Source organism: Halichoerus grypus, chromosome 15 (assembly GCF_964656455.1).
Source record: "Halichoerus grypus chromosome 15, mHalGry1.hap1.1, whole genome shotgun sequence".
Taxonomy (NCBI): domain Eukaryota; kingdom Metazoa; phylum Chordata; class Mammalia; order Carnivora; family Phocidae; genus Halichoerus; species Halichoerus grypus.
The window spans coordinates 12,289,451-12,314,994 of record NC_135726.1 but is presented as its reverse complement, the minus strand read 5'-3'; the positions used below and the strand labels follow the sequence as shown (position 1 = coordinate 12,314,994).

At 40.4% G+C, this 25,544-nt stretch overlaps 1 protein-coding gene across 1 annotated transcript in view; it reads right to left on the bottom strand.

Moving 5' to 3' along the window:
• GLG1 (golgi glycoprotein 1) overlaps positions 1-21,693 on the bottom strand; it is a 153,074-nt gene extending 131,381 nt beyond the window's left edge. The window contains exon 1 of the mRNA XM_036088014.2: positions 21,219-21,693. Within this exon, the coding sequence (XP_035943907.1) occupies positions 21,219-21,659 (441 nt within the window). The 5' untranslated portion in view covers positions 21,660-21,693. The remainder of the gene's footprint in view (positions 1-21,218) is intronic.
• Positions 21,694-25,544: the final 3,851 nt, after the last annotated feature.

Here is a 25,544-nt window from a genome sequence, read left to right as displayed (position 1 = left end):
AGATTCTTTATTGTTAAAACACTTATACTTCTTCTAAGTGATTTAATTCTATGCCTGCATAATTTTATTCATGTTTCAATACAAAGAACTTCCTGAAATAAAAAGCTGCATTATTAAAGTTAGAATACCTCTGGATTAGAAAAACAACAAGCAAGTGGACATTAGGCAGGAAGGTACCACACCACTAGAAAACCACAAATATGACCCCAAAATTTTGCAGGGAAGAGAAGACTATCAAATAGGCTTGCTAAATTTAGTGCTTTTGGAGAACAAAATGGACCTCAATTCATGATTAAACACTACTAAAAAAACAAAACAAAAAACACCTTAACAGTCACACTCCTTGAACTTCATAAAATAAACCTGTCCTCACACCATATCTAAATTAAAAAAAGACAGTGGGAGGGCGCCTGGGTGGCTCAGTCGTTAAGCGTCTGCCTTTGGCTCAGGTCATGATCCCAGGGTCCTGGGATCGAGGCCCGCATCGGGCTCCCTGCTCAGCGGGAAGCCTGCTTCTCCCTCTCCCACTCCCCCGGCTTGTGTTCCCTCTCTCGCTATCTCTCTCTCTGTCAAATAAATAAATTAAAAAAATCTTTAAAAACAAAAAAAAATTAAAAAAAAAAAAGACAGTGGGAATTTTACCACAAATTTTTAAAAAGAATTCCAATTTGGCTTTTCAAAAAGAACTAAACAAGGAACCCAGCTATTCTGTGTTTTATCACCAGTGTTAAATTAAATCCAGAGACATTAGATAATTTGCCCAAAACTGAAATGAAGGAGAGAGGGTATAACAATGATACAGTAGCATAAACAAAGAATGTGTTTTAAAAATGGTACTTAATGTAATTACCTTGGATAAAAGCTTCAACCAAATACAGACAGAGGTCTAGGACCTCAAGCTACACCAAATGTGAAGGCACATCACCGTAAGAGGTCTCTATCAGTAAGTTCTTATCATTAACATAAAAAGCAGCCTATAAAGTCTAATCCAAGGTGTTAAATCAAATCCAAGTTTACACACAAATATCAATCACACATTAATGGGAATACTTCTTTTAAATAATCTAAAAATAATTTTTAAATACGTGCTCATAAACTGTTCCAAACCTTGAATGAAAGAGCTATAATTCTTCCATGTAATGCTAAATTGACATAAAATAATCTGCCAACTCCCACAGAATATTCTGATCAGTAGTAGAATTCTTTATATCCCATAGAAAGTTTTCCAGTTCACCAAATGCTTTCAGATCTATTACATCTCACTTAATGTTTACGCCTTACAACTGCTCATTTTTTAAAATAATTTTTTAAAAAGATTTTATTTATTTATTTGACAAAGAGAGAGAGACAGCGAGAGGGAACACAAGCAGGGGGAGTGGGAGAGAGAGAAGCAGGCTTCCCGCTGAGCAGGGAGCCCGATGCAGGGCTCAATCCCAGGACCCTGGGATCATGACCTGAGCCAAAGGCAGATGCTTAACGATTGTGCCACTCAGGTGCCCCAGAACTGCTCATTTTTATAAAGAAACTGAAGCTCACCAAACTGACCTGCATAAAATAATTTAGCATCTATGGTTTTCTGACTCAAAGTTTTAAAAAATATTATATATGATGTTCATATTTAGTTAAAATACATTCCTTTACTTCATCAATAAATAAAGCATCACCACCAGAATAGGCATTATCAGCACTTTCTAAACTAGGTTGCAAGACATCCCAAACTGGATATTAAGAGTCCATTTCAATGAGTAACTTTAAGTGTTTGCTCAGCAATTATTCAGTTTGCTGGTGGAAAAATTTAAAACACAAATACAAATAAACACTAAATCATGGGCATCACCACTGTGAATATGTGCAAAGAGACCAAATTTTGTTGCAAAAACTATACACACAACTATTTCTTGAATGATTTGTTTCTGTGCTGATAGCAAACATTCTCCATGGTTGAATCTGCTTTCATTTTCTCTGCTGAAAATTTGATGAATTCTAAAGTGTTGCAAGGAAAGAAATTAACTATTTTGGAGGAAATATTATATAAATGTTATGTAAATACATTATATAAATGAATTTGTTTGCCTCAACAAGTAGCATCATTTCACAAGTATTCTAGTTTGTAACCTAACCACATAATAAACAAAAAATAAACCAGGACCCTACATTTTAAATGTCCTTCTGGCAAAAAGGAGTCATTACCAATACCAACAGCATTTTAACATATATCCAATCATACTAAACTGACTCTTAGAAACCTCCAGCTAAATAGGCGCCTGGGTGGCTCAGTCCTGAAGCATCTGCCTCCGGCTCAGGTCATGATCCCAGGGTTCTGGGATTGAGCCCCACAGCAGGCTCCCTGCTCAGCAGGAAGCCTGCTTCTCCCTCTCCCACTCCCCGTGCTTGTGTTCCCTCTCTCGCTGTGTCTGTCAAATAAATAAATAAAATCTTAAAAAAAAAGAAAAGAAAGAAAGAAACCTCCAGCTAACAGCCAACTTCTGAATCCAAGAAACACAGGCAATGTACAGCAAGAATAAACCTAGTCTAGACTTTAGTATGTCAATGGAATTAATTTATCATCACAAAAGACTGATCTCTCAATCATCCAATGAAGAAACAACATTTCAAAAGGTTAACAACATCCTATACAAACTATTATTATTATAACTACATTATTAAACAATTATTTTGGGTGATGGAGGATACTGGCTCAGAATAACAATTAGTCTCCATTTTTGCTACATTCTACTATGAATATTTTGCTATGTTCTTTTTTTTTTTTAAAGATCTTATTTATTTAGGGGTGTCTGGGTGGCTCAGTCGTTAAGCGTCTGCCTTCGGCTCAGGTCATGATCCCAGGGTCCTGGGATCGAGCCCCACATCAGGCTCCCTGCTCCGCGGGAAGCCTGCTTCTCCCTCTCCCACTCCCCCTGCTTGTGTTCCCTCTCTTGCTGTCTCTCTCTGTGTCAAATAAATAAATAAAATCTTAAAAAAAAAAAAAAAGATTTTATTTATTTATTTGAGAGAGTGGGCAAGAGAGTACACAAGCAGGGGCAGAGGGAGAGGAAGAGGGAGAGGGAGAAGCAGAGCAGGGAGTCCGATGTGGGGCTCGATCCCTGGACCCTGGGATCATGACCTGAGCTGAAGGCAGACGCTCAACCAACTGAGCCACACAGGTGCCCCCCTACTTGCTATGTTCTAATAAACTTAAAGAATAAATCTATCACTATCTCAATGCAATCTATAAATCACCATCATATGGCATTGTTAAACTCTCATGTATAATAGCAAAAGTTCCAACATGTATCAATTTGGCTTGCCATGCCTTACTGCAGGGTCTGCCATTCAGGAGAAAGCTCAATTCCCAAATTTGATATACCTCAAAGCATCTGGAATTCTTTTTAGTTTACATAAACTGATACTTACAATAAGGGAAAGGACACATCCAGAAACAGGCAACTGTGAAAAAAAATTCTTCAGTAACTGAGAAGAAAAGGGAGTGTCTGGGTGACTGGGTCAGCGGAGCAACCAGCTCTTGGATTTGGCTCAGGTCTTGATCTCACGGGTCATGGGACTGAGCCCTGCATCCGGCTCTGCACTCAACAGGGAGTCTGCTTGAAGATTCTCTCCCTCTGCTCTTCCCCCTCCCTTCCCCTCTCTCTCTCAAATAAATAAATCTTAAAAAAAAATACACCTGAAGAAAAAAGGAAAGTCTAAGAATACTGGCTCACCAGAGCAGAATGAAGCAGACCCACTTCAGAAAAGATACTGGTTTTCCTAACCACTTTAAGGCACTTTAAGATGAGGGGGGTGGGGGATGCAGTTTTTTTCTACTAAGATACAAGATTTTTAAAGTTCTGGCAGCAAGAGGATATTTTGTTTTAGTAAGCACAATAAAAATTATGAGTTAAAATTGACATGGAATACAACTTTTCATACAACTTACATGTTTAAAACTAACGTCTTTATTGATAAAGCAAAGATAGTAAAATGTTAACTGTAGAATTTCAGTGATTGAGTATATAAGTGTTCAATGTATGATTTTTTTTCAATGTATGATTTTTTAAGACTTTTCTGTATGCTTGAAACTTTCATAATAAAATGGGGGCCAAAACTAAATATATCTCTTAGAAACAATGGTGCTTAAACAAGATAATGTACACAAGCACATAGTAGTTGCCCAGTAAATGTTAATCTCCTTGTTCCTTTTGAACAACATCAAAAGAATAGGTTATCTCAAAAGTCAACAACTTCAGGTTCTAGCAATATTTATGTTCTTCAGCAAAGAACAGAACTTGAAGTCTTCATCAATAAACAGTATAAACAAAGTCCTTTTAAAGGCACAGGCAAACGCAGAAGAAAAGGGGACTCCCCTAGCTGCCAGGAAAAGGAGGGAGGAAGGATGGACTAAAAACCATGGCACTGGGGCGCCTGGGTGGCTCAGTCGGTTAAGTGGCCAACTCCTGGTTTCGGCTCAGGTCATGATCTCGGGGTCATGGGATCAAGCCCCACATTGGGCTCCCCACTCAGTGGGGAATCTGCTTGAGCATTCTTTCTCTTCCCCTCTCCCTCTGCCCACCCCCCACGCACTCACGTGCTCTCTCTCTAAATAAGTAAGTAAAATCTTAAAAAAAAACACATGGCACCAAGAAAGAGAGGAAGAAGGGAGATTGTTTCATTAACCTAGGGCTTGGGGCTTAATGATGAGGGACAGGACACAAGATACTGACCCTCAGCAAGTATTATAAAATTAGAACTGAGATCAATATGTACTGCTGAGACTGCTTCCATACTTTAAACCTAAGAGACTGTACAGAGAAAACTGATCACAAGAAAGTATCTCCCTTTCTACACAGAGTAGAAAAAAAAGAAAAACCTGATTATTTATCAACAACATTCACCTTCCTAGAGAAAATGGGAAGGAACATTAACTTCTTAATGTGACAAATCAAAAGCTGGCACATGAACCTGACCTGACTTGCCCAGAAAACTGCAATGGAGCTTGCTAGCTGTCTGCTAGAATTGCGTGCTTTCCTTTTCACAATGCCAAACTGTCACTGCAAGTGCTTACCCAGTCCCCCGTGTAGCTAGGTGCTGCACGTGAAGAGTTCTCACCAGTGGAATGTGAGCGAGACAGTCAATCACTTCAGGACAAGGGCTTTCAACAGAAGGTGGTTGAAAGGGTGAATTATATGGTATGTGAATTATATGGAAGGAAGAAAGAGAGGGAGGGAAATGATTAAAAATAAATAAATAAATAAATAAAAGCAGCAGGCAGGCAGGGGTTCTGACTTTCCAGCGTGAAAGCAGAAGACTCTGAAGCCCTAAGAAGCAAAAGCACAAGATGGGAGGAACCAGGGTCTCTGGATCACCAGATGGCTGATAGTCTCCCACAACTTCTCTTGTGTTAAGCCACTGATATTTTGGGGTTTACTATGGGGAGTTAGTTTTGCCCCAAATAATACATTAACTGAAATGAAATCTTTTATCTTCTAAGTTAGTAAAAAGGCTTGGCTCAACCCAGTTACAGAGAAGCTGACCCCTTGACACATAATGAAATTATACCTGTGGCACTCTTGTGCTAAAGTAGTTTTGTCAACATAGGGCAATAAAGATCTTTTGTTATCTTAACTTTTTAAAAATATCAAATAGACATATTACAGGCTCAAAAATTTTTTTAATAAAAAATATAAAGAATATAGTGGAAAGTTTCCCACCCCTTTTTATCCTCCATTATTAACCTAGTTTCTTCTCCTTCCAGAGCATTCTAATGCAAATACAAGCAAATAATTTAATAATTTAACAATAGATCTTGGAGCTCTTTCCATACCTGACGTAAACACCTTCTTTTCCACAGTAATACAATAGCTCATTGTATGAATACACATAATACATTTAATCACTCCCTTATTGAAGGGTGTTGGGTTATTTCCAATTATTTGCTATTACCAAAAAAAAGCCTCAATAAAATACTTCCTACACATTGATCATAGTGTTATACATAAAGTTTCAGAAGTAGGGCTGTTGGGTCAAAAGATACATACATATATTTACAATTTTAATAAATAATTCATGATCTCCTTTTCTAACAAATTCTCTCCATTCAATCCCATTTGGCATGTCAGAAGTTAAAATTCAAGCGATGATGATTTCTACTACTACTTATGAAGGATTAATTATTACAGGAATTGCCCCCATAGTAATTAACAACTGGACAAAATATATGAAATAATTTTCAGTAACTGGACAACAGGCAGCATAGGCTTATGATCCCTAAGAGAAGGGAAACAAGGTGAACCTATGATTACCCCAACTTACTGCCTGGAGGAGGTTTCTAGGCTGCAGCACAGGATAGGGGAGCCCAAACAGAATCTAGTATTCTCACTGAGTAGAGGAGAGAAATCAAACTTCAATGGAATCAAGGTGGCTAGAACTTACAAGATAGTGTACTGGAAAAAAGAGCTACACAAAGAACCCAGGATATCTGCAGAGGGATCCCCTTGAGTGTTGTTTTATCCTATCCATGTGTGGTGGCAAATAAAATACAAAAGCAAATAGACCAAATAATTCCTGATGCTCACACAAGGCAGGGAGTAGTTCATTCCCACCAGCCTGAGAGACCTCATGTTTAATTGCTTGCTACTGTCATACAACTCAGGATATTGGGTAGAATCCTAGAAGAGTCACATCTTAGTAGCGGAATTAAATTAGGCACAGACTACAGGCTGCTCTGGACTTACCATAACAAAACTTAAAAGCAAGCCTCAAAAGGCTCAAACTAATCTGCATATAACCTCTGTGCCAGACAAAATCCAACATTCTTTAAAGGAGTTCAACAAAATTCAGCACTCAAAGGTGTAAAATGCACAGTGGCCAATATCGAATAAAAAATTGCCACACATGTAGGGGCGCCTGGGTGGCTCAGTTGGTTGAGCACCAGACTCTTGGTTTTGGCTGGGGTTATGATCTTGGGGGTCGTGAACTTGAGGCCCACTCAGTGGGGACTCTGCGTCTCTTCCTCTCTCTGCTCATTTTAGCACATGCTTTCTTTCTCTAAGATAAATAAATCTTTAAAAAAATTACCACACATGCTGGGGCGCCTGGGTGGCTCAGTCGTTAAGCGTCTGCCTTCGGCTCAGGTCATGATCCCAGTGTCCTGGGATCGAGCCCCGCATCGGGCTCCCTGCTCTGTGGGAAGCCTGCTTCTCCCTCTCCCCTCCCCCTGCTTGTGTTCCCTCTCTCACTCTGTCTCTCTCTGTCAAATAAATAAATAAAATCTTTAAAAAAAAAAAATTACCACACATGCAAAGAAACAGGAATGTGACCACAAGAAGAAAAATTAATCAGTAGAAAAAGACCAAGAAATGACAACTGATGAAATTAGCAGATGAGGACCTTAAAACAGCCATTATAAATACACTCAAGACTGTAAAGGAAGGGGGCAAGAAAAGACTATAAAGAAAGTGGCACCTGGGGGGCACCTGGGTGGCTCAGTCGTTAAGCATCTGCCTCCGGCTCACGTCATGATCCCAGGGTCATGGGATCAAGCCCCACATCGGGCTCCCTGCTCAGCGGGAAGCCTGCTTCTCCCTCTCCCACTCCCCCTGCTTGTATTCCTTCTCTCGCTGTGTCTCTCTCTGTCAAATAAATAAATAAATAAATCTTTAAAAAAAAAAGAAAGAAAGAAAGAAAGAAAGTCGCACCTGGCTGGCTCAGTTGGTGGAGCATATGACTCTTGATCTCAGGGTTGTGAGTTCAAGCCCCACGTTGAGTGTAGAAATTACTTAAAAATAAAGTCTTTAAAAAAAAAAACTGTACAAGAAAACATGAACATAATAGAGAAATGGAATATATAAACGTATATATATATATATATATACACACACAAAAGACCCAAATCAAACTTCTACAGATGAAAAATAAAATACCGAAAATAAAAAACATACGAGATGGCTTTAAGAGCAGACTGAAAGCCAGAGAAGAAAGGATCAATGAACCTAAAGACACAGCAATAGTAATTATCCAAAATGAAACAGAGTTGGGGTGCGTGGGTGGCTCAGTCGTTAAGCATCTGCCTTTGGCTCAGGTCATGATCCCAGGGTCCTGGGATCGAGCCCCACATCAGGCTCCCTGCTCCGCGAGAAGCCTGCTTCTCCCTCTCCCACTCCCCCTGCTTGTGTTCCCTCTCTCGCTGTCTGTCTCTCTCTAATAAATAAATAAAATCTTTTAAAAAAAAATAAAAAATAAAAACAAAATGAAACAGAGTGGGTAAAGAAAACAACGTCAGTGGGGAGGAGGGGGTGAAGAATATCTCCTCAAGACTTGAGACAATAGCAAGCAATTAAACATATGTAAAATTAGAGCCCAGGAGAGTAGGGACAGAAAAACTATTTGAAGAAACAGGCACACAGTGTATGTTCAAATATTTGTTGACAGATTTAAATAAAAATGGGAAAGGCTATAAAAGACAAAATAAAAATATGTATGTAAATGTAAAATTTATCAGAAAAGCAATGTGATAACACAGAAAGACAGAGGCTTTACATTTAAAAAGATATGGGTTGGAGTCTAAGCTCTTTTTCTTAATACTTACGTGACTTGAACAAATCACAATCCGATTCCTTTTTTTTTTATTTGTAAAATAGGCTTTTATTCCACCTACTGTATACTTTATCAAGAGCTACAAATGACATAAAAAAGGGTTCCATAAATCACATACTGGATAGCAACTTACTTGACTCAGATTAATTAAATATTTAGAGAGAAGACTATTAGGCTAATACTCATTTTTTAAAAAGCAAGTATATTTGGGTAAGGTCCTTTCTGATATTTGCACCTGGTTCCACATTTCCACTACTGCAAGAGTTAAGAAAAGTTTTTCGGAACACATTATTTTATATGAAACAAAACTCTCAAGTCACCTTTTTTATGCCAAATAACCTTATTAATTAACCCATAGAGTAAGTGCTCAGTAAATATTTTACAAACGATGAGCAAAAGTGTAAGATAATCTAGACTGATTCTGATTCTCTTCTTTTGGTCCTGGGGGCAGATAAACCAAGTAAAAAGGTCAGGGGGAAAAAATTTCAGGAAGACTCCCAAGGTGAAACTCTCCACGAAAATGACAAATTCATCCTATCTCCTCACTCTTAACTGTAGATTTCAAGATGATACAAAAAAGTAAACAATGGAATTGCTGTAAACGCAGATATTATTTACTCAAAATCTGAACTATTAGGTTGAACCATATGAAATTGCTCCTTTTATAAATCAAATATGACCAAATATTGGTAACTCTTCAGTTCAATCTAATAAAAACAGTGTAGCCAGAAAACCATGCCTAAAGAAGAGCTGGAGTGCGAGAGGGCCACTGGGTTATGCAAAGGGAAAGATACTGAACAATATGCTGGTGCAGAAAATTCCCAAATCACTGAATATAAAATCTTTACCAACAAATATTATTTACATAAAAACTCTGTAAACTCACAAGCTGTAAGGCGGTGTAGGAAGCCTACACCACTACACCACGTATGGGGAGGGCTGGGGACACAGGATGGCAGGATGTTGTATGAGCTAGCAGGAGGCAGAGCTGGAGAAGGAGGCAGAGATCACGGCACTAAAGAATGTAAATTTGTCTCCATAAGAAGAAGGAAACCCCACCAATCTCTTCTGATTTCTGTTTTCACTATTCTAATTTCTCCTATTTTAGATACACTTTCAAGGTAGAAGTCAATATACAATAGTATAATTTCTCCAAACTTCTTATAATAATAAAACAACAAAAACCAACAGACACACCAAAAACTTTTATCTGTACACATGGCAAACAGTGAGGTCCTAATAAATCAAATCAGTTTTAATAATATGACTGTGGAAACTGTTTCAAAACTATTCAAAACTAACTCTGCTACCTAATTACCTCAGAAAGAAGTCTTGCATACTGAAAATATTTTGCACTATCCTTAACATGATTAATTTATGTATTTATACTTTAATATAGATTGTTTCACAGGCCAGAGAATGTTCCAACCTTAGCAATATCAAAGTCCTGACATATTACTTTCCCTCTGAAAAGTTGCCAATCTTCAGGAAAATTTCAGTGATTTTTATATTTATCTGGTTTTATAAAGGGCAAAAAGAATCAATGCCTTCTTTTTCTCAGCTAATAAAAAGCTATGTTCTTAGTCATTCCGTTCTGCAGAGGGAGGATCTGCGTTAAGTAATGCTGTCTTCAGAATACAAGAACTAATTCTTTTCCTCTTCTATTTAAGAACGGGACTTTCCTTTGTCTGACAGGCAGTATACTCCAAATTTAGGCATCATTTAGGCCAAGAGAACTAAGGAACATTGGGCAGAACTGAATTCCTTTTCCCAGAGAATTCACTCCTTTGCACTCCATAATCTCAAAGTGCACACATTTTAAATACTCAGTAAAGACTATAAATGTTCTCGGGGCGCCTGGCTGGGTCAATCAGAAGAGAATCCGACTACTGATCTCAGGGGTCGTGAGTTCAAGCCCCACACTGGGTGTAAAGATTACTTAAAATAAAATAAAATAAAATTCTGAAAGAAAACAACAACAAAAAAAAGACTATAAATGTTACTGACCTTACTCTTTAAGTAAGTTCAACTAAAGTTTTCATTAAGGAGCCTAGGAAGTATTATATAAAAGGTGTGGCACATTACATTCACTTCACATTTCTCTTAACACACACTGAACATAAAACCTTATCCTTTTTGGGGCACCCGGGTGGCTCAGTCGTTAAGCGTCTGCCTTCGGCTCAGGTCGTGATCCCAGGGTCCTGGGATCGAGCCCCACATCGGGCTCCCTGCTGGGCAGGAGGCCTGCTTCTCCCTCTCCCCCTGCTTGTGTTCCCTCTCTCACTGTGTCTCTGTCAAATAAATAAATAAAATCTTTAAAAAAAAAACAAAAAAAACCTTATCCTTTTTTTTTTAAGATTTTATTTATTTATTTGACAGAGAGAGAGAGACAGCAAGAGAGGTAACACAAGCAGGGGGAGTGGGAGAGGGAGAGGGAGAAGCAGGCTTCCCGCTGAGCAGGGAGCCCGATATAGGGCTCGATCCCAGGACCCTGGGATCATGACCTGAGCCGAAGGCAGACACTTAACGACTGAGCCACTCAGGCGCCCCCACAAAACCTAATCTTGAATGATTTCATCTGCAACAACGAAGAAAAAGGGAAGGGAAAGACCATTTATGGGCAAATTCAATTTGATGCACGGTCTACATATTTAAAAAATTTTTAACCTCACCATAACCCTGTGGGAGTGGGTTTCATATCTCAGTTTTATAGATAAGAAAATTGAAGGCTGAAAAGATTAATTTGCCCACGGTCAGAGTAAGTGATAAATGAGCTGGGATTTGAATCCAGGACTGTGATTCTGATTTTTATTTCTTATGTTAAATAGGTGTGCTCAGTAGATGGTACTAATTAACAGAAGGCAGATTTGTTCATGATTAAAACCCTCTGTTACATCCCCTTCTCCCTCCTTGAAGTTTCTGTCCACTTCAACTGTTTATCACATTACGTAGCTGATGGACAGTGCAGGAACTTTGGGAATTCTGTTGACTATGCAGGCTCTTTCTAGTTTAAATTTAAGTTACAAAAGAAACCTTCCTAGATACTTTCTGTAACTTTCTTTAAACATTATTTTTTTTCTTTCCTTCTTTGTTGTTCCTTTGCATTTGAATTGATTTATAGCTTGTATGCACATTCTCCTGGATAATTTTTCTCCCACATTATTTCAATTCACTGTTTATCTTACTTACTCTAAATATATATCACATTTGTTATTTTTAAGGAACACAAAAACAATTTAAGAGTTTGTTCTATTTTACAAATGTACAGATCCAGGAATTCAAGTGAGCACCCCATTTCACTATGACTCTCCCCCTACAAAGAATTATACATGATATTCACATCTTCATTAGAAGGTACTACAAACACTATGCATTCAATCTAATATAATTTTCTAATTTCAGTAAAATTATTAAAGCTGAATGAAAATAGATGCCTGGTTCTCTTAATTCATTGCTTTTAGATTCCAGTCCACACTTCGTGTTCCTCCACACTCTATTTTAATGCAGATACAAGAGTTAGCACTGGCACAGTTCTGAAGGGCCATCATCTGAGATTCCTTCGTAAGTTTCCAATTTCTATAACTCAACCAAATAAAGATGAACCACTTACTGACTTCCAGTTTTATGATTATTGCTCTTCTCAACTCGAAGGAGCACCCCTTACAACTCATAAATTAGGCATGAAAATGATGCCAGATTAGGAGGCATTTTAAAGTAGCTACATTAAGAATTTCATGATATGGGGGAGCCTGGCTGGCTCAGTCAGTAGAGCATGCTCAGTGTGGTAGGTTCAAGCCCCACGTTGGGTGCAGAGATTACTGAAAAATAAAATCTTAAAAAAAAAAGAATTTCATGATATGAACAATCAACTTAAGAAGAATGAAAAGTACTGACAAGCTTTTTTCTGATCCTCCCAACCACTTCCTCTAGCATATACCCTAGCATTTAATTTACCCTTCTTTTATGGTACTTATTATTTCATAACTTACATTAATTTTTATTTTTTATTATTTTTTTAGGATTTTATTTATTTATTTGACAAAGAGAGAGAGCGCACACACAAGCAAGGGGAGCAGGAGAGGGAGAAGCAGGTTCCCCGCAGAGCAGGGAGCCCAATGCAGGGCTCGATCCCAGGACTCCAGGACCACGACCCAAGCTGAAGGCAGCCGCTTAACCGACTGAACCATTATTTAGTAATAATTTTTAGTAAAGATATCTTTTTCTTCTTCCAGATCAGTGCTGTCCATTAGAAATCAAATGTAAACCACATCTATTATTTATGATTTCTAGTGTCATATTAAAAAATAGAGTAAAACTGACTTTAATAATGTATTTAATCCAAAATATTGCCATTTAAATGTATAATCAATATAAAAAATTAATGAGCTATCTTACATTTGTTTTTTTGTACTAAGCCTTTAAAATCAAGTGTCTTTTACACTTAGAGTACATCCCAATTCAGACTATTCATGCTTCAAATGCTCAACAGCTACATAGAGCTGGTGACTACCACACTGGACTACCACAGGGATGGAAGAGGAATGAGCTATTTTGTAGTTGGACAGACTTGCTTTCAAATCAATTCCACCACTTATTGGCCCTAAGGCAGTCTCCTCATTAAATAATAACAATACACCTCTGATAGGATTAAATGAGATATAATGCCTAGAAAACATCTGGTCCCTTAGCACAGGGGACACAGAAAGCCTTCAATAAATGCAAACTATTATCAGGTATTTATATTCTCTAACACTCAGCACAGTGTCTTACACATAGTAGGTATTCAATAAATGTTTGCTGAAGGAAGAAAAATTAATTTGCATGACATCCTATAAGCCAATTTAAATGCTTATTTTTCAAATATATAAACAGGTGAAGTTTTTTTTTGTTTTGTTTTTTGCTGACTAAACTGGTTTTGAACACATTAAGAGAAGTGTACAGAAGAGAAATGTACCATTTCATCTTTTGGACTGTTCAAGTATTTTTATTTTCTTCCAAAGAACAATGAATTATTAAGCAACTATACACTATTAAGCAAGCACTCTATTAAGAGACTTCTTAGAAAAGTATTTCTCATCAATGACAGTGGAATTTTACAGGTAACTCTCAATTATCTGCAAGAATATTTTTATCTCAGGTTGGAATAAAAACACATCCCATTTCTGGGCTTTACTTGGAGAACGAGCCAGTGGTACAACGAAGACCCTTTATAATCTGGACTGAAAAAATTCTCAAACTCTATTTTCATCAGTACAACCCCCTAAATTTCTTAAAGTATCTCCCCCTTTCACCTGTGCTTTTAATTTTTCATTCTCTTGCACATAATTGTTATCTTTTTTTTTTTTTTTTAAGATTTTATTTATTTGCCAGAAAGAGAGTGAGAGTACAAGCAGGGGGAGCTGCAGGCAGAGGGAGAAACAGACTCCCAGCTGAGCAAGGAGCCCAATGCAGGACTCGATCCCAGGACCCTGGGATCACGACCTGAGCCAAAGGCAGACGCTTAATTGTCTGAGCCACCCAGGTGTCCCGCACATAATTGTATTCTTACAGATCACAGAATCACAAAGTATCAGAGCTAGAAGGATCTTAAGAGATAATCCAGTCTTGGTATTTTCCAAAGCAGGTACCATAGAAGGTAAGAAAGATAATTTCAGAGGTGTTAGTACTGTATACTTAATAGCCATGTATTTTGTTTAATGTATATTAGAAAAATATAAGTAGCACATCAAACTTAAGAATTCATGTGTATCTTCACTTATGACATGGTTCAACAGTCACAACTTAAGGGAGGAAAAACTTTTTTTTGCATTCATTTTTTATTGTTATGTTAATCCCCATACATTACATTATTAGTTTTAGATATAGTGTTCCATGATTCATTGTTTGTGCATAACACCCAGTGCTCCATGCAGAACGTGCCCTCCTCAATATCCATCACCAGGCTAACCCATCCCCCCACCCCCCTCCCCTCTAGAACCCTCAGTTTGTTTTTCAGAGTCCATCGTCTCCCATGGTTCATCTACCCCTCCGATTTCCCCCCCTTCATTCTTCCCCTCCTGCTACATTCTTCTTCTTCTTTTTTTCTTTCTTAACATATATTGCATTATTTGTTTCAGAGGTACAGATCTGAGATTCAACAGTCTTGCACAATTAACAGCGCTTACCAGAGCACATACCCTCCCCAGTGTCCATCACCCAGTCACCCCATCCCTCCCACCCCACCCCCCACTCCAGCAACCCTCAGTTTGTTTCCTGAGGTTAAGAATTCCTCATATCAGTGAGGTCATATGATACATGTCTTTCTCTGTTTGACTTATTTCGCTCAGCATAACACCCTCCAGTTCCATCCACGTCGTTGCAAATGGCAAGATCTCATTCCTTTTGATGGCTGCAGGAAAACTTTTTTTTAAAAGATTTTTATTTATTTATTTATTTGACAGAGAGAGAGAGAGACAGCGAGAGAGGGAACACAAGCAGGGGGAGTGGGAGAGGGAGAAGCAGGCTTCCCACGGAGCAGGGAGCCTGATGCGGGGCTCAATCCCCGGACCCTGGGATCATGACGTGAGCCAAAGGCAGACGCTTAACGACTGAGCCACCCAGGTGCCCCTTAGGGAGAAAAAACTTTTAAGCTAAGAGTAGAAGAGCTGGATTCCACTCAAGCCTAAATCCTAATTTTTTAGGATTTTTAGGCTCTTTTCATTGCCCTAAACAATTTACTGTCTGTACAGCACCAACAGATTAACACTCTCTTACATAATTGTTTCTTGATCACAATCTCATTTATCAAACCAACTGTAAGCAGTGGTGGTATCTTAAAGCACTAGTGTTCTTTCATAATAAAAGATCAATAACGCCTTGATTTTGTGGTTAGATTGCTTCCAACCACTGAGAGTTAGCACTGGAGGAAATTCCACATTGGCTCAAACAAAACAATCATAACATATCCTAAAGCCAAACACTGTTTGGATTAATTGCCATTTGCATTATTCACATCACTATTTCCTCCCATAAATGAATAAGGAATCAGGAGATGGTATACCTATAAATCCTAAAAACTACACAACATATACATAGAATATAGGAAACTTGTACAGGTTAAATAACAAGGATCTTACTGGGTGCCTGGGTGGTGCAGTCGGTTAAGCACCCATCCAGCTCTTGGTTTTGGCTCAGGTCATAATCTCAGGGTTGTGAGATCGAGCCCCATGTCGGGCTCTGCGCTCAGAGCAAAGTCTGCTTAAGACTTTCTCCCTTTGCTCCTCCCTCCCACTCGTGCACACGCTCACTCGCTCTCTCTCTAATAAATAAAGCTTTAAAAAAAAGGAACAGGGATCTTAGAAATTGTACTATTACCCAAACCTCTCATTTAATACACGAGGAAACCAGAACTCAAAGTGGTAAAAAGACTTGCGACAGTCGTATGGTTAGCTAGTGGCAGTGCCAGCTCTAGTCCTAATTCACTCTGTGCTGGTCCACGGATTCAATACAAACAGTAGGGAAATACGTCTAAATTCTTCCATTATACTAGTACAAATCCTGCTTCAGGTAAGATGGAATTTGAAAATCTTTTCATTAAACAGAAATGCTGCTCATGATGGGCTCAAATTAGAAATTAAATTAGCTTTGTCTAATAATGCTGGTCTGTCTCTCTGAGAAATCTACAATATTCAAGTGCATGGGACTTGTTGCTACCCAAACTGTTCTCAGTAGTAAAGAAAAGAGGATTCTAATTCCAGGCAACTCCTCTCATTTTGTGTCCATTTCTGAAACCCTGGCATTCTCAAAAGTCACATACCAATTTCCCTAGCTGCAACCATCCATGGTAGATTGCAAAGTGTATGACTTTGAAGTCAAAGAGAACTTGCTGAATACCAGGTCTATCACTTAGGACATAACATCAGACAAATTACTTCATCTCTCTGAGCCTGTTTCTCAACTAAGATAATAAGACATTCACCTCTCAGGACTATCAAGAATATTAAATGAGATAATACAGACAGTGCAAAACATGATCTTAGGATACCGTTAAATGAAAGGTTAAGAATAGAGTAGAAGCACCTGGCTGGCTCAGCTGACAAAGTGCGAGACTCTTGATCTCAGGGTTGTAAGTTTGAGCCCCACACTGGGTATAGAGATTACTGAAAAATAAAAATCTTCAAAAATAAAAAATTCTTTTTAAAAAATAGAGTAATAAAAATGTTCATCTGTGAGTTTGAAAGTGGGTTTACAGTTTGTAATGTTTAAATGTTAATTCCTGTTCAATACATAAAAGAGTACATCTTAAGTAAATATTTACATTCAGTTTTATTTTTTTAAGTCCTTATCAAAGATACACATTCAAGTAGTTAAAAAGTGAAATGGAAAAAAAAAAAAGGAAGTGAAATGACATGTATCTGGGACTTGCTTTAAAATATGCCAGTCTCCTGGGCGGCTCAGTTGTTAAGCGTCTGCGTTCGGCTCAGGTCATGATCCCAGGGTCCTGGGATCGAGCCCTGCATCAGGCTCCCTGCTCAGCGGGAAGCTGCTTCTCCCTCTCCCACTCCCCCTGCTTGTGTTCCCTCTCTCGCTGTGTCTCACTCTGTCAAATAAATAAAATCTTTAAAAAAAAAAAAATATGCCAGTCTCCCAACTCCTGTGCCAAACGAACAAAAAATGTAGAGACAGCTGAAGCTGGGTGATGCATACATGGAGAATCACCATACTATCCTACTTCTGTGCGTACTTGAAATTTTCCATATTAGAAAGGTTTTTTTTTTAAAACCTAACAAAGGGGCGCCTGGGTGGCTCAGTCGTTAAGCGTCTGCCTTCGGCTCAGGTCATGATCCCAGAGTCCCGCATCGGGCTCCCTGCTCCGCGGGAAGCCTGCTTCTCCCTCTCCCACTCCCCCTGCTTGTGTTCCCTCTCTGGCTGTCTTTCTCTCTGTCAAATAAATAAAAACCTTTAAAAAAAAATAAATAAATAAAAAATAAAACCTAACAAAAACAGGGGCGCCTGGGTGGCTCAGTCAGCTAAGCGTCTGCCTTCAGCTCAGGTCATGATCCCAGGGTCCTGGGATCGAGCCCCGCATCGGGCTCCCTACTCAGCGGAGAGCCTGCTTATCCCTATCCCTCTGCCTGCTGCTCTGCCTACTTGTGTTCTCTATCTCTCTGTCAAATAAATAAATAAATAATCTTAAAAAAAAAAAAAAAACTAACAAAAACAAACAGATATTAAAAAAAAAAAAACCCTAAGAAAAACTATGCACATCACTAATAAACTCCCAAGAAACCAATGTCTCCATCTGAAACTTCTAAAGACAAGATAACACCGGTCATTTCAGCCAAAAATACATAAAGTATTTTAAAATTACTCTCAACATAAAGCATGTCTTATCTCTTCATTAAATACTAACTACATAGCAGTACCTTCTCTTTCTTTGGTATTATTATTCTTCCACCCGGTAGAACAGCCCAGGGTATATTTTTCCTTTTTCCCCTTTATACATTGTTACATTTTTTATGACTAGCACTACTACTAGTTCTATATATATACACATGTATGTAACCTAACATATATATGTATACATGTATATACACTAACACATGCCAACACCACACACACACACACACACACACACACACACACACACACACAACCAGGACTACTATCCCATTATTTGTACTATTACATCTACTATTTAATAGTGGACCCACTGGGTATACTTGACCTTTTAAAAAGCATGACTCATCTGAAAGGGTTCAAAAAAAAAAAAATCCCTCACATAACACATAACATTCACAATAGCAGCCAAAGTGACTGAGGAAAAGCTGTGAACTATAGTCCATATGCAGGTTTACTGTAGTTTACACACAGATTTTTAATTTGTTGATATACCATACATTAGACAAACTGAAAGTATCGGTTGAAATTATTTAAAGGTAGCCATAAATACCTTCAAATAAAGTTTGTAAGGAAATTACTACATAACTTTGCACACTACAGTAGAGAGAATCTTAAAATATTTGAGCTCAAGACTGAACCTAACACTATATACCATGTTGTTTCAAAATACAAATGTTTACTACCATTTAAATATTCACATGCTTTGCCTTTCCATAACTCTAATAGCAAGTACACAGAGAACAGTCTTCTCCAAATTTGTATCCAAAGGGATAAAGAAGGAAACAAAACAAACAAACAAAAAAAACAAAGAAAACCCAAAGGGATAAAGAAGCACATTATATCAACTTCCCTATCAAATAGTACTACTTAGCAAAAAGCAAATACAAAATATGTTCCATAATTTCACTTCAAATGTGCCTAGGCAGTTTCTTTCTTTAATTCAGGTATGTGTATGTGCTTTCAAACACATAAATCAGATCTAACTAATTCTCAGACTAAGTGGATTTAAATGTTCTTTTGCTGTCTTTAAAGAAAAAAAAAAAAGTAGTTTAAAATAGCTCCACCTCCAGAAGCTTGGCAGGCTCAGTCCCTAGAGCATGCAACTCTTGATCTCAGGGTTGTGAGTTCGAACCCCACATTGGGTAAGGAGCCTACTTAAAAATAAAATAAAAAAAGAAAATAGTTCCACTTCTCAAAGAATATACATGGTCATTCATGGTACTCTTTTTTCAACTTTTATGTATATAAAATCAGAGGAAAATTAACTAAATTATAAATTTGGAAAGCTCTGCTCCCCAAAATACCCCCAACTCCAATTTACATGACACTTTTTCTTCCTCTGGAGCATAAAACTGACTTCATTGGTTTATTCATCCTCAATCTGTTGGCAATATTTACTGAGCCGCATCACCGAATTAAGTAATCTGGAAAGTTACAAAGGAAATAAAGGACCTAGTAACCACCCTCAAAGAGTTTATACATCATCTCCATGAAGGAGGAAAAACGTAGTTACTGAAAGAGTATCCTTGCTGAGAATCTTACAGTCAAATGTGGAGCAGGGACTCCATTTTCAAGCCAGGTTCTCTGCACTAAGTAATGCAAGACAGTACCTACAAAATTAAGCAGACTCCAACAGTGGTCAAATCTGTTATTTATGGATTATATAAGCTGCTACACACTTCTACTGCATGACAAAGGAAGCCTGCTCTTGTAAGTGGAGGTTTCCAAATGTCCCTAATGTACACAAAGAGACGTACTCCAAGCATGGGCCATTTTTTGCCACTTTGCCTACTAACATCCTATTTCTGCCATAAGCCACAAACAAAGTGTTTGGTCACCAATATTAGGGTCCTACTCTGAGGGAACAACATCGATTTTATATCCTCAAAGACCAAACAGAAAATTCCAAAAAACCTGACAGTTAAGAATGTCAGCTGTATCTACTAGAGAAGTAGCTGAAGAATAAAGAATGACAATGAATTATCCTTCTAGTCTTCAAGTTGTAGATTTGTGAGAAGTCATTTGCCGCCCCACACTTCTGTTGGCTCAGGAAATTTCCTTTCTCTCTGTCTTCGGATTATGTATGTCTTTTCCTCTTATGAATTACTCTGTATAGAATACTAGAGCAGGTATCACAGTGGGACGGGGCGGGGGGAGGGGGGGGAGTACTGCCAAGCCTAGCAATTTTCTACAAACCAGCGATCCCATGATCATGAACACCTTACAGAATTCTAATGATACAACTTCCCACACAAAACTGTATCAAGCAGCAGTTTCATTCTATTTGTCAACCTTTAGGTCTAATTCTATACACCTAAATCTTAAAAAACAAGCAAACAAACAAACAAAAACCCCACAACCCTACCAGAGTTGCTCCCAAACTTTTGAGAATTTTCAAATATGTCTGCAGCATTAAATCAAGAGAAGACATGTCAGTTAACTGACTCACATTAAAGAGTATTAAATCTGGATTTCATTAAAAGGTACTCTAAAATCATATTCAGACGTCAGAAAGACATGATCCCACAACCCAATCACAAATACTGTATAGGTATTACAGCTTCGACTGCTGTCCCCCCACCAAAACTTTTCAAGCTTTGGGACTCTAATTTACTTGGAGTAATAGCTTGAGATTCACTACAAATTGACCAAAAGAAATTAAGAAAAAAAAAAAGATACATTAGTTTCAACACCCTATTGGATAACACGAATTTGCTAAATTACAAAAGAATGGGGTAAAGACAGTAAATTCGGTATTGACTACAATACACATCAGAACAGAACCTGAGTTACCTAAACAAACGTTATCTACTGCCAATAAACAGATCATTTCTTAACAGCTTAGGTACGCCCGCCAACCATTTTTCATGTTTAAAAGGGCTGCTACGAACTGTCCAAGTCTAAACAAATAGCCAAATTCTAAGCAGGTCTTCCGCGAGGAGCCACTGTGCTTAGAGCATCACACAAAAGACCGGAGCAAACATAAACACGCTCTGGGCCTTCGCAGACAGCGGCCAGGAGCCAGGTCTGAGTCCCAGACCCCCGTACCAGGGAGGGAATGAGAGGTGGGGGGGGGGGGGGTCCTCTTCTCGGAATGCGCTGGGGAGCTAGTTAGAGACGGGGAGGGAAGGAGCGCAGCACAGAGGAAGAGAGAGAAGCAGCGGACCCGCGTCAGCGGCGTCCAAGGCCGGCAACACCCTCGGGCCCGCACCAGGCCTGGCCCTCCCGGCCCCGTCCCGCCTCCTCACCTCCCTCACGTCCTGCAGGCACTCGAGAACCGCCAGGTTGTTGCTCCAGGTGTGCTTGGGACACACACGGGTCACGTCCTCCCTGCAGGACTCTTCCTCCGCCAGCTTCCAGCCCCCACCAGCCCCGCCGGGCCCCGCTCCGCCCCGCCGGGCCGGAGGCCCACCCGCCGGGAAAGGCGGCTGCGGCGGCTGAGGCGGTTGCTGCGGCTGCTGCGGCTGGTGCTGGAGCTGAGATGACTGAGGCAGCTGGAGCAGCGGCTGACCTGCCGGCCCGCCGCCTCCAGTCTGCCCTACAAAGGCCGGAAAGTTGGCCCCCGGGGCCTGGCCCTGGCTGTGGCCGCCCTGGACCGGGAGTTTCTGGGCCCCGGCCGCCGCGAGCAGCAGCAGCTGCAGCGCCGCCGACAAGCGGAACATCCTCCGTACACGTCCACACGCCGCCATCTTGGGTCCGCGGCGAGCTCGACGCACCCGCCGGCGCCGCGTATTTAAATGAGGGGGCGGGCCCGCGGGCGGGGCCCGGTGGGGCCAGTCCGAGCCCCGCCCCGGCCGCCGCCGATCGGCGAGCCGGGAGCGGAACCTTGGAGGAGGCTGCGCTTGAAACGGCCCACGCCCTGGGCCCTGGAGGCTTTTTGCCTGGGGAATTGCTGGAGCGCCTTAAAAAGCCTGGGCTGGGCGGCTTTGCCTCATTCCCTTGGTTGTCGTCACAGAAAAATAAAGAGGAATTGGGATTGCCACAACCAAGATGGCCGGTAGAGTATGTCGCCTGTTCAGTGATTGGGGGGAAAAACTAAAACAAAAAACTTTGTGTGTAGAGGTGAACTTTACACGATCAGGTGTATTCCGAAATCTAAGAGCCTCTTCTTGCATCTCTCCCTGCTGCTTTCTACCTGCCTCAGAATCTTTCTTACCCAGGAAGAAGGCAGTCTTGAATAATGGTTAGGAGCACAGATTCCGGGGTAAGAAGAGATGCGGTTATAATCTTTGCTCCCCTGCAGACTAGGCAAGTCCTTTACCTTTCTGAGCCTCATTCTTCTCGTCCCATAAAGAAGAGGAGGAGCTCTAATGTGAAATATAATTGTGAAGATTAGAAAAAAATGATAAGGAAAGTGCCTAGCCCACAATATAGAACTTAAAAAGTTATAGCCAATATTATTAATAAACTGGGAAGCCTTTTGTGCCAGAGTCCCGATGGTAGACCAGAACTTAACCTCGTGTTTAAAGGAGGAAAAGAAAATAAAACAGGTCTTTGAAGTCTTAGGTTTCTAAGTCTGTGCCTTGCGGAACTGTTTCTGCTGACCTGCATGCAGCATCTTCATATTAGGCAGGGATTGGTTGTTTCAGTTCACACCGTATCCCCTCCCTTTCCTTAGAGGAGAGATGATACCTTCTCAAAGGTCTTCACATCGATTGTCATTTGAGCCTTGTATCAGGCCTGGGTTGGATTCTAATTCAACTGAGGAATGGCACAGAGATGGTAACAAGTTCTCCACAGCAGGGTTGAAACACCTGCCCAGGATGAACTCTGCCAGCCTGGGAAGAGGATCGGGGAGGCTTCTCACTGCCCTGGTGCACTTTTATCCCATTCTACCAGTACAGCATATTGAGGAATGAGGATAGCTAGGGGCATAGGATCCCAACTGGGATGTTCAAAATGTTCAAAACTGCAACTTCTTCTGTCCTGACCCACAAATGGGCAATGAAGATCAAATCAGACATAACTAGAGTCTAAGAAGTTGGGGGGGGGGGGCTGGGTGGCTCAGTAGGTTAAGTGTCATACTCTTGATTTCATCTCAGGTCATGATCTCATGGGTTGTGAGATCAAGCCCCACCTCAAGTTCGTGCTCAGCAGGGAGTATGCTTGAAGATTCTCTCCTGCCCCTCCCCCCACTTGCACGCTCTCACAGGCTCTCTCTCTAAAATCAGTCTCTTTTTTTAAAGATTTTATTTATTTATTTAAGAGAGAGAGAGAGTGAGAGAGCACGAGTCGGGGAGAGGGGCAGAGAGAGAGGGAGCTGGAGGCAGGGCTGGATCCCAGGACCCTGAGAAGGCAGCCACTTAAAGACTGAGCCACCCATGCACCCCTGAAATAAATAAATCTTAAAAAAAAAAAAGAAGAAGTTGGGTGGGGATTCAGAGACCCCATAAGGAATCCCGGAGACCGAGAATATCCTGGGAGTACAAACCCCCCACTATGGCTGCCAGCAGGTCTCTATCTTTGGGAATGAGGGTATGTTGGCATCTGCGCAAACACTCCCCCTCCACCCCGCTGCCGCCAGAAAATGGTCCTGAGGCTGATGCTAACTTTAGCATTGACTAAGGCAGCCCAGGATTGACCAGATAAACATACATATTCATTAACAGATAACGGCATAGGTAAGTTGTCAGTTAGCAGGCTGGAGACATCACCAGAAGTTCTTGAAAAGTCACTAGGGACCATTAATTTTCAATAATGGGTCTGCATGTGCTCAGACAACAAGTGGGAGATTATTTTAAACTAGTTTAAGGGGGTGCCAGGGTGGCACAGTTGGATGAGCCTCTGACTTTTGGTTTCGGCTCAGGTCATGCTCTCAGGGTCCTCGGATTGGGCTCTGTGCTCAGTGCGAAGTGTGCTAGAGATTATCTCCCTATCCCTCTCCCTCTGCTCCTCCCCTGCTCTCTCTAGCTCTCTCTCTCTCTCTAAGATAAATAAATAAAATCTTTAAAAAAAAAAAAAACAAGTTTAAGGCTAAGAGCGCCAGGCTGTTTCAGTGAGAAGAGCATGCAACTCTTGATCTCGGGATCGTGAGTTTGAGCCCCACATTGTGTGCAGAGATTACATAAATAAATAAAACGTTTTAAAAACATTTTAAAATAAACTAGTTTAAGGCTAGAAATTGACAATCTGTTGAGAAGGCAGCAGTTGCCTATCTCTCATCCTGCATTGAGGAAACACTAGACCCAGCCACAGATTGCCTCTGGAGATAGGAAGGAGTGTATGTGCCTATCTTAAAATCACAATGACCAAGAAGCAAGAAACCCAGAGAAATCTGGGAACCTCGCCAGCTCAGGCTGTGTCAGGCAAGTCTAGACTTTATACAAGGAACAAACCCCTAAGCCAGTGGGAGGAGGGTTGACCGAACTTGGGTCTCCCGACCGCAATGACTTTTCAATATAAAATAGACTATCTCTGGGGCACCTGGGTGGCTCAGTCAGTTAAGCAACTGAATCTTGGTTTCGGCTCAGGTCATGATCTCAGGGTGGTGGTGGGGGGGTGGTGGATGGAGCCCTGGATGGGCTCTGCACTCACGGCAGGGTCTGCGTGTCCCTCCCCCTCCCCCTCTGCTCCTCCCCCAGCTCACACTCTCTCAAATAAATAAAATCTTAAAAAAAAGGATTGTATTTATGTGTTTATTTGAGAGAGAGAGAGAGAATGAGTGGGGTGAGGGGCAGAGGAAGAAGCAGGCTCCCCGCTGAGCAGAGAGCCTGATGTAGGGCTCAATCCCAGGACCCCGAGACCATGACCGGAGCCGAAGGCAGATGCCCAACCAGCTGAGCCACCCAGGCGCCCCAGTAAAATAAATAAGATCTTAAAAAAAAAAATAGACTATCTCTATCACAAACTAAGAATTCATTTTACCCTTTATTGTACCTTTTGTTTCTTGATCCTGACTTCCTTGATTCACTCAATAGGTATCTGCTGAGTTTTTTTTTTTATGCCAGGCATTGCTCAAAAACCGGCTTATGTGTGATAAACAATAAGACAGTAAACAAAGAGCAAGATCATTTCAGACCATATAAGTGCTATAAAGAAAATAAAAGATATATGGGGTGACGAGTAGGGAGGGGCTTTTATATAAAGGCAGCTGGGGAGAGGCTTTCTGAGTGATAATTGAACGAAGAGCCAATCAGCGTAAAGATGCCAGCCATGGAAAAAACATCTGGATCTGAAGTTGTCTTAGCCTGTTCAGGCTGCTATAACAAAATACCACAGACTAGGGTCCTTATAAACAAAAGATATGTGTTCCTCACAGTTCTAGAGGTTAGAAGTCCAAGATCAGACTTTTGGTGAAGCCTCTTCTGGATTGCAGACTTCTGACTTCTTGCTGTGTTCTTGCACAGTGGAAGGGGCTAGAGAGCTCTGTGGGGTTCTTCATAGGAACACTCATCCCATCCTCTCATGACCTAAGCACCTCCAAAAGGCCCTATCTCCTCGTACACTCACATTGGCTAGGAGGATTTCAACGTATAAACTTAGGGGTGGACACAAACAGTTAGACCATAGCAAAAATGTTCCAAAAGCAGAGATTAACAAGTTCAAGACCCTGATGTGGGAATAAACATTCAAAA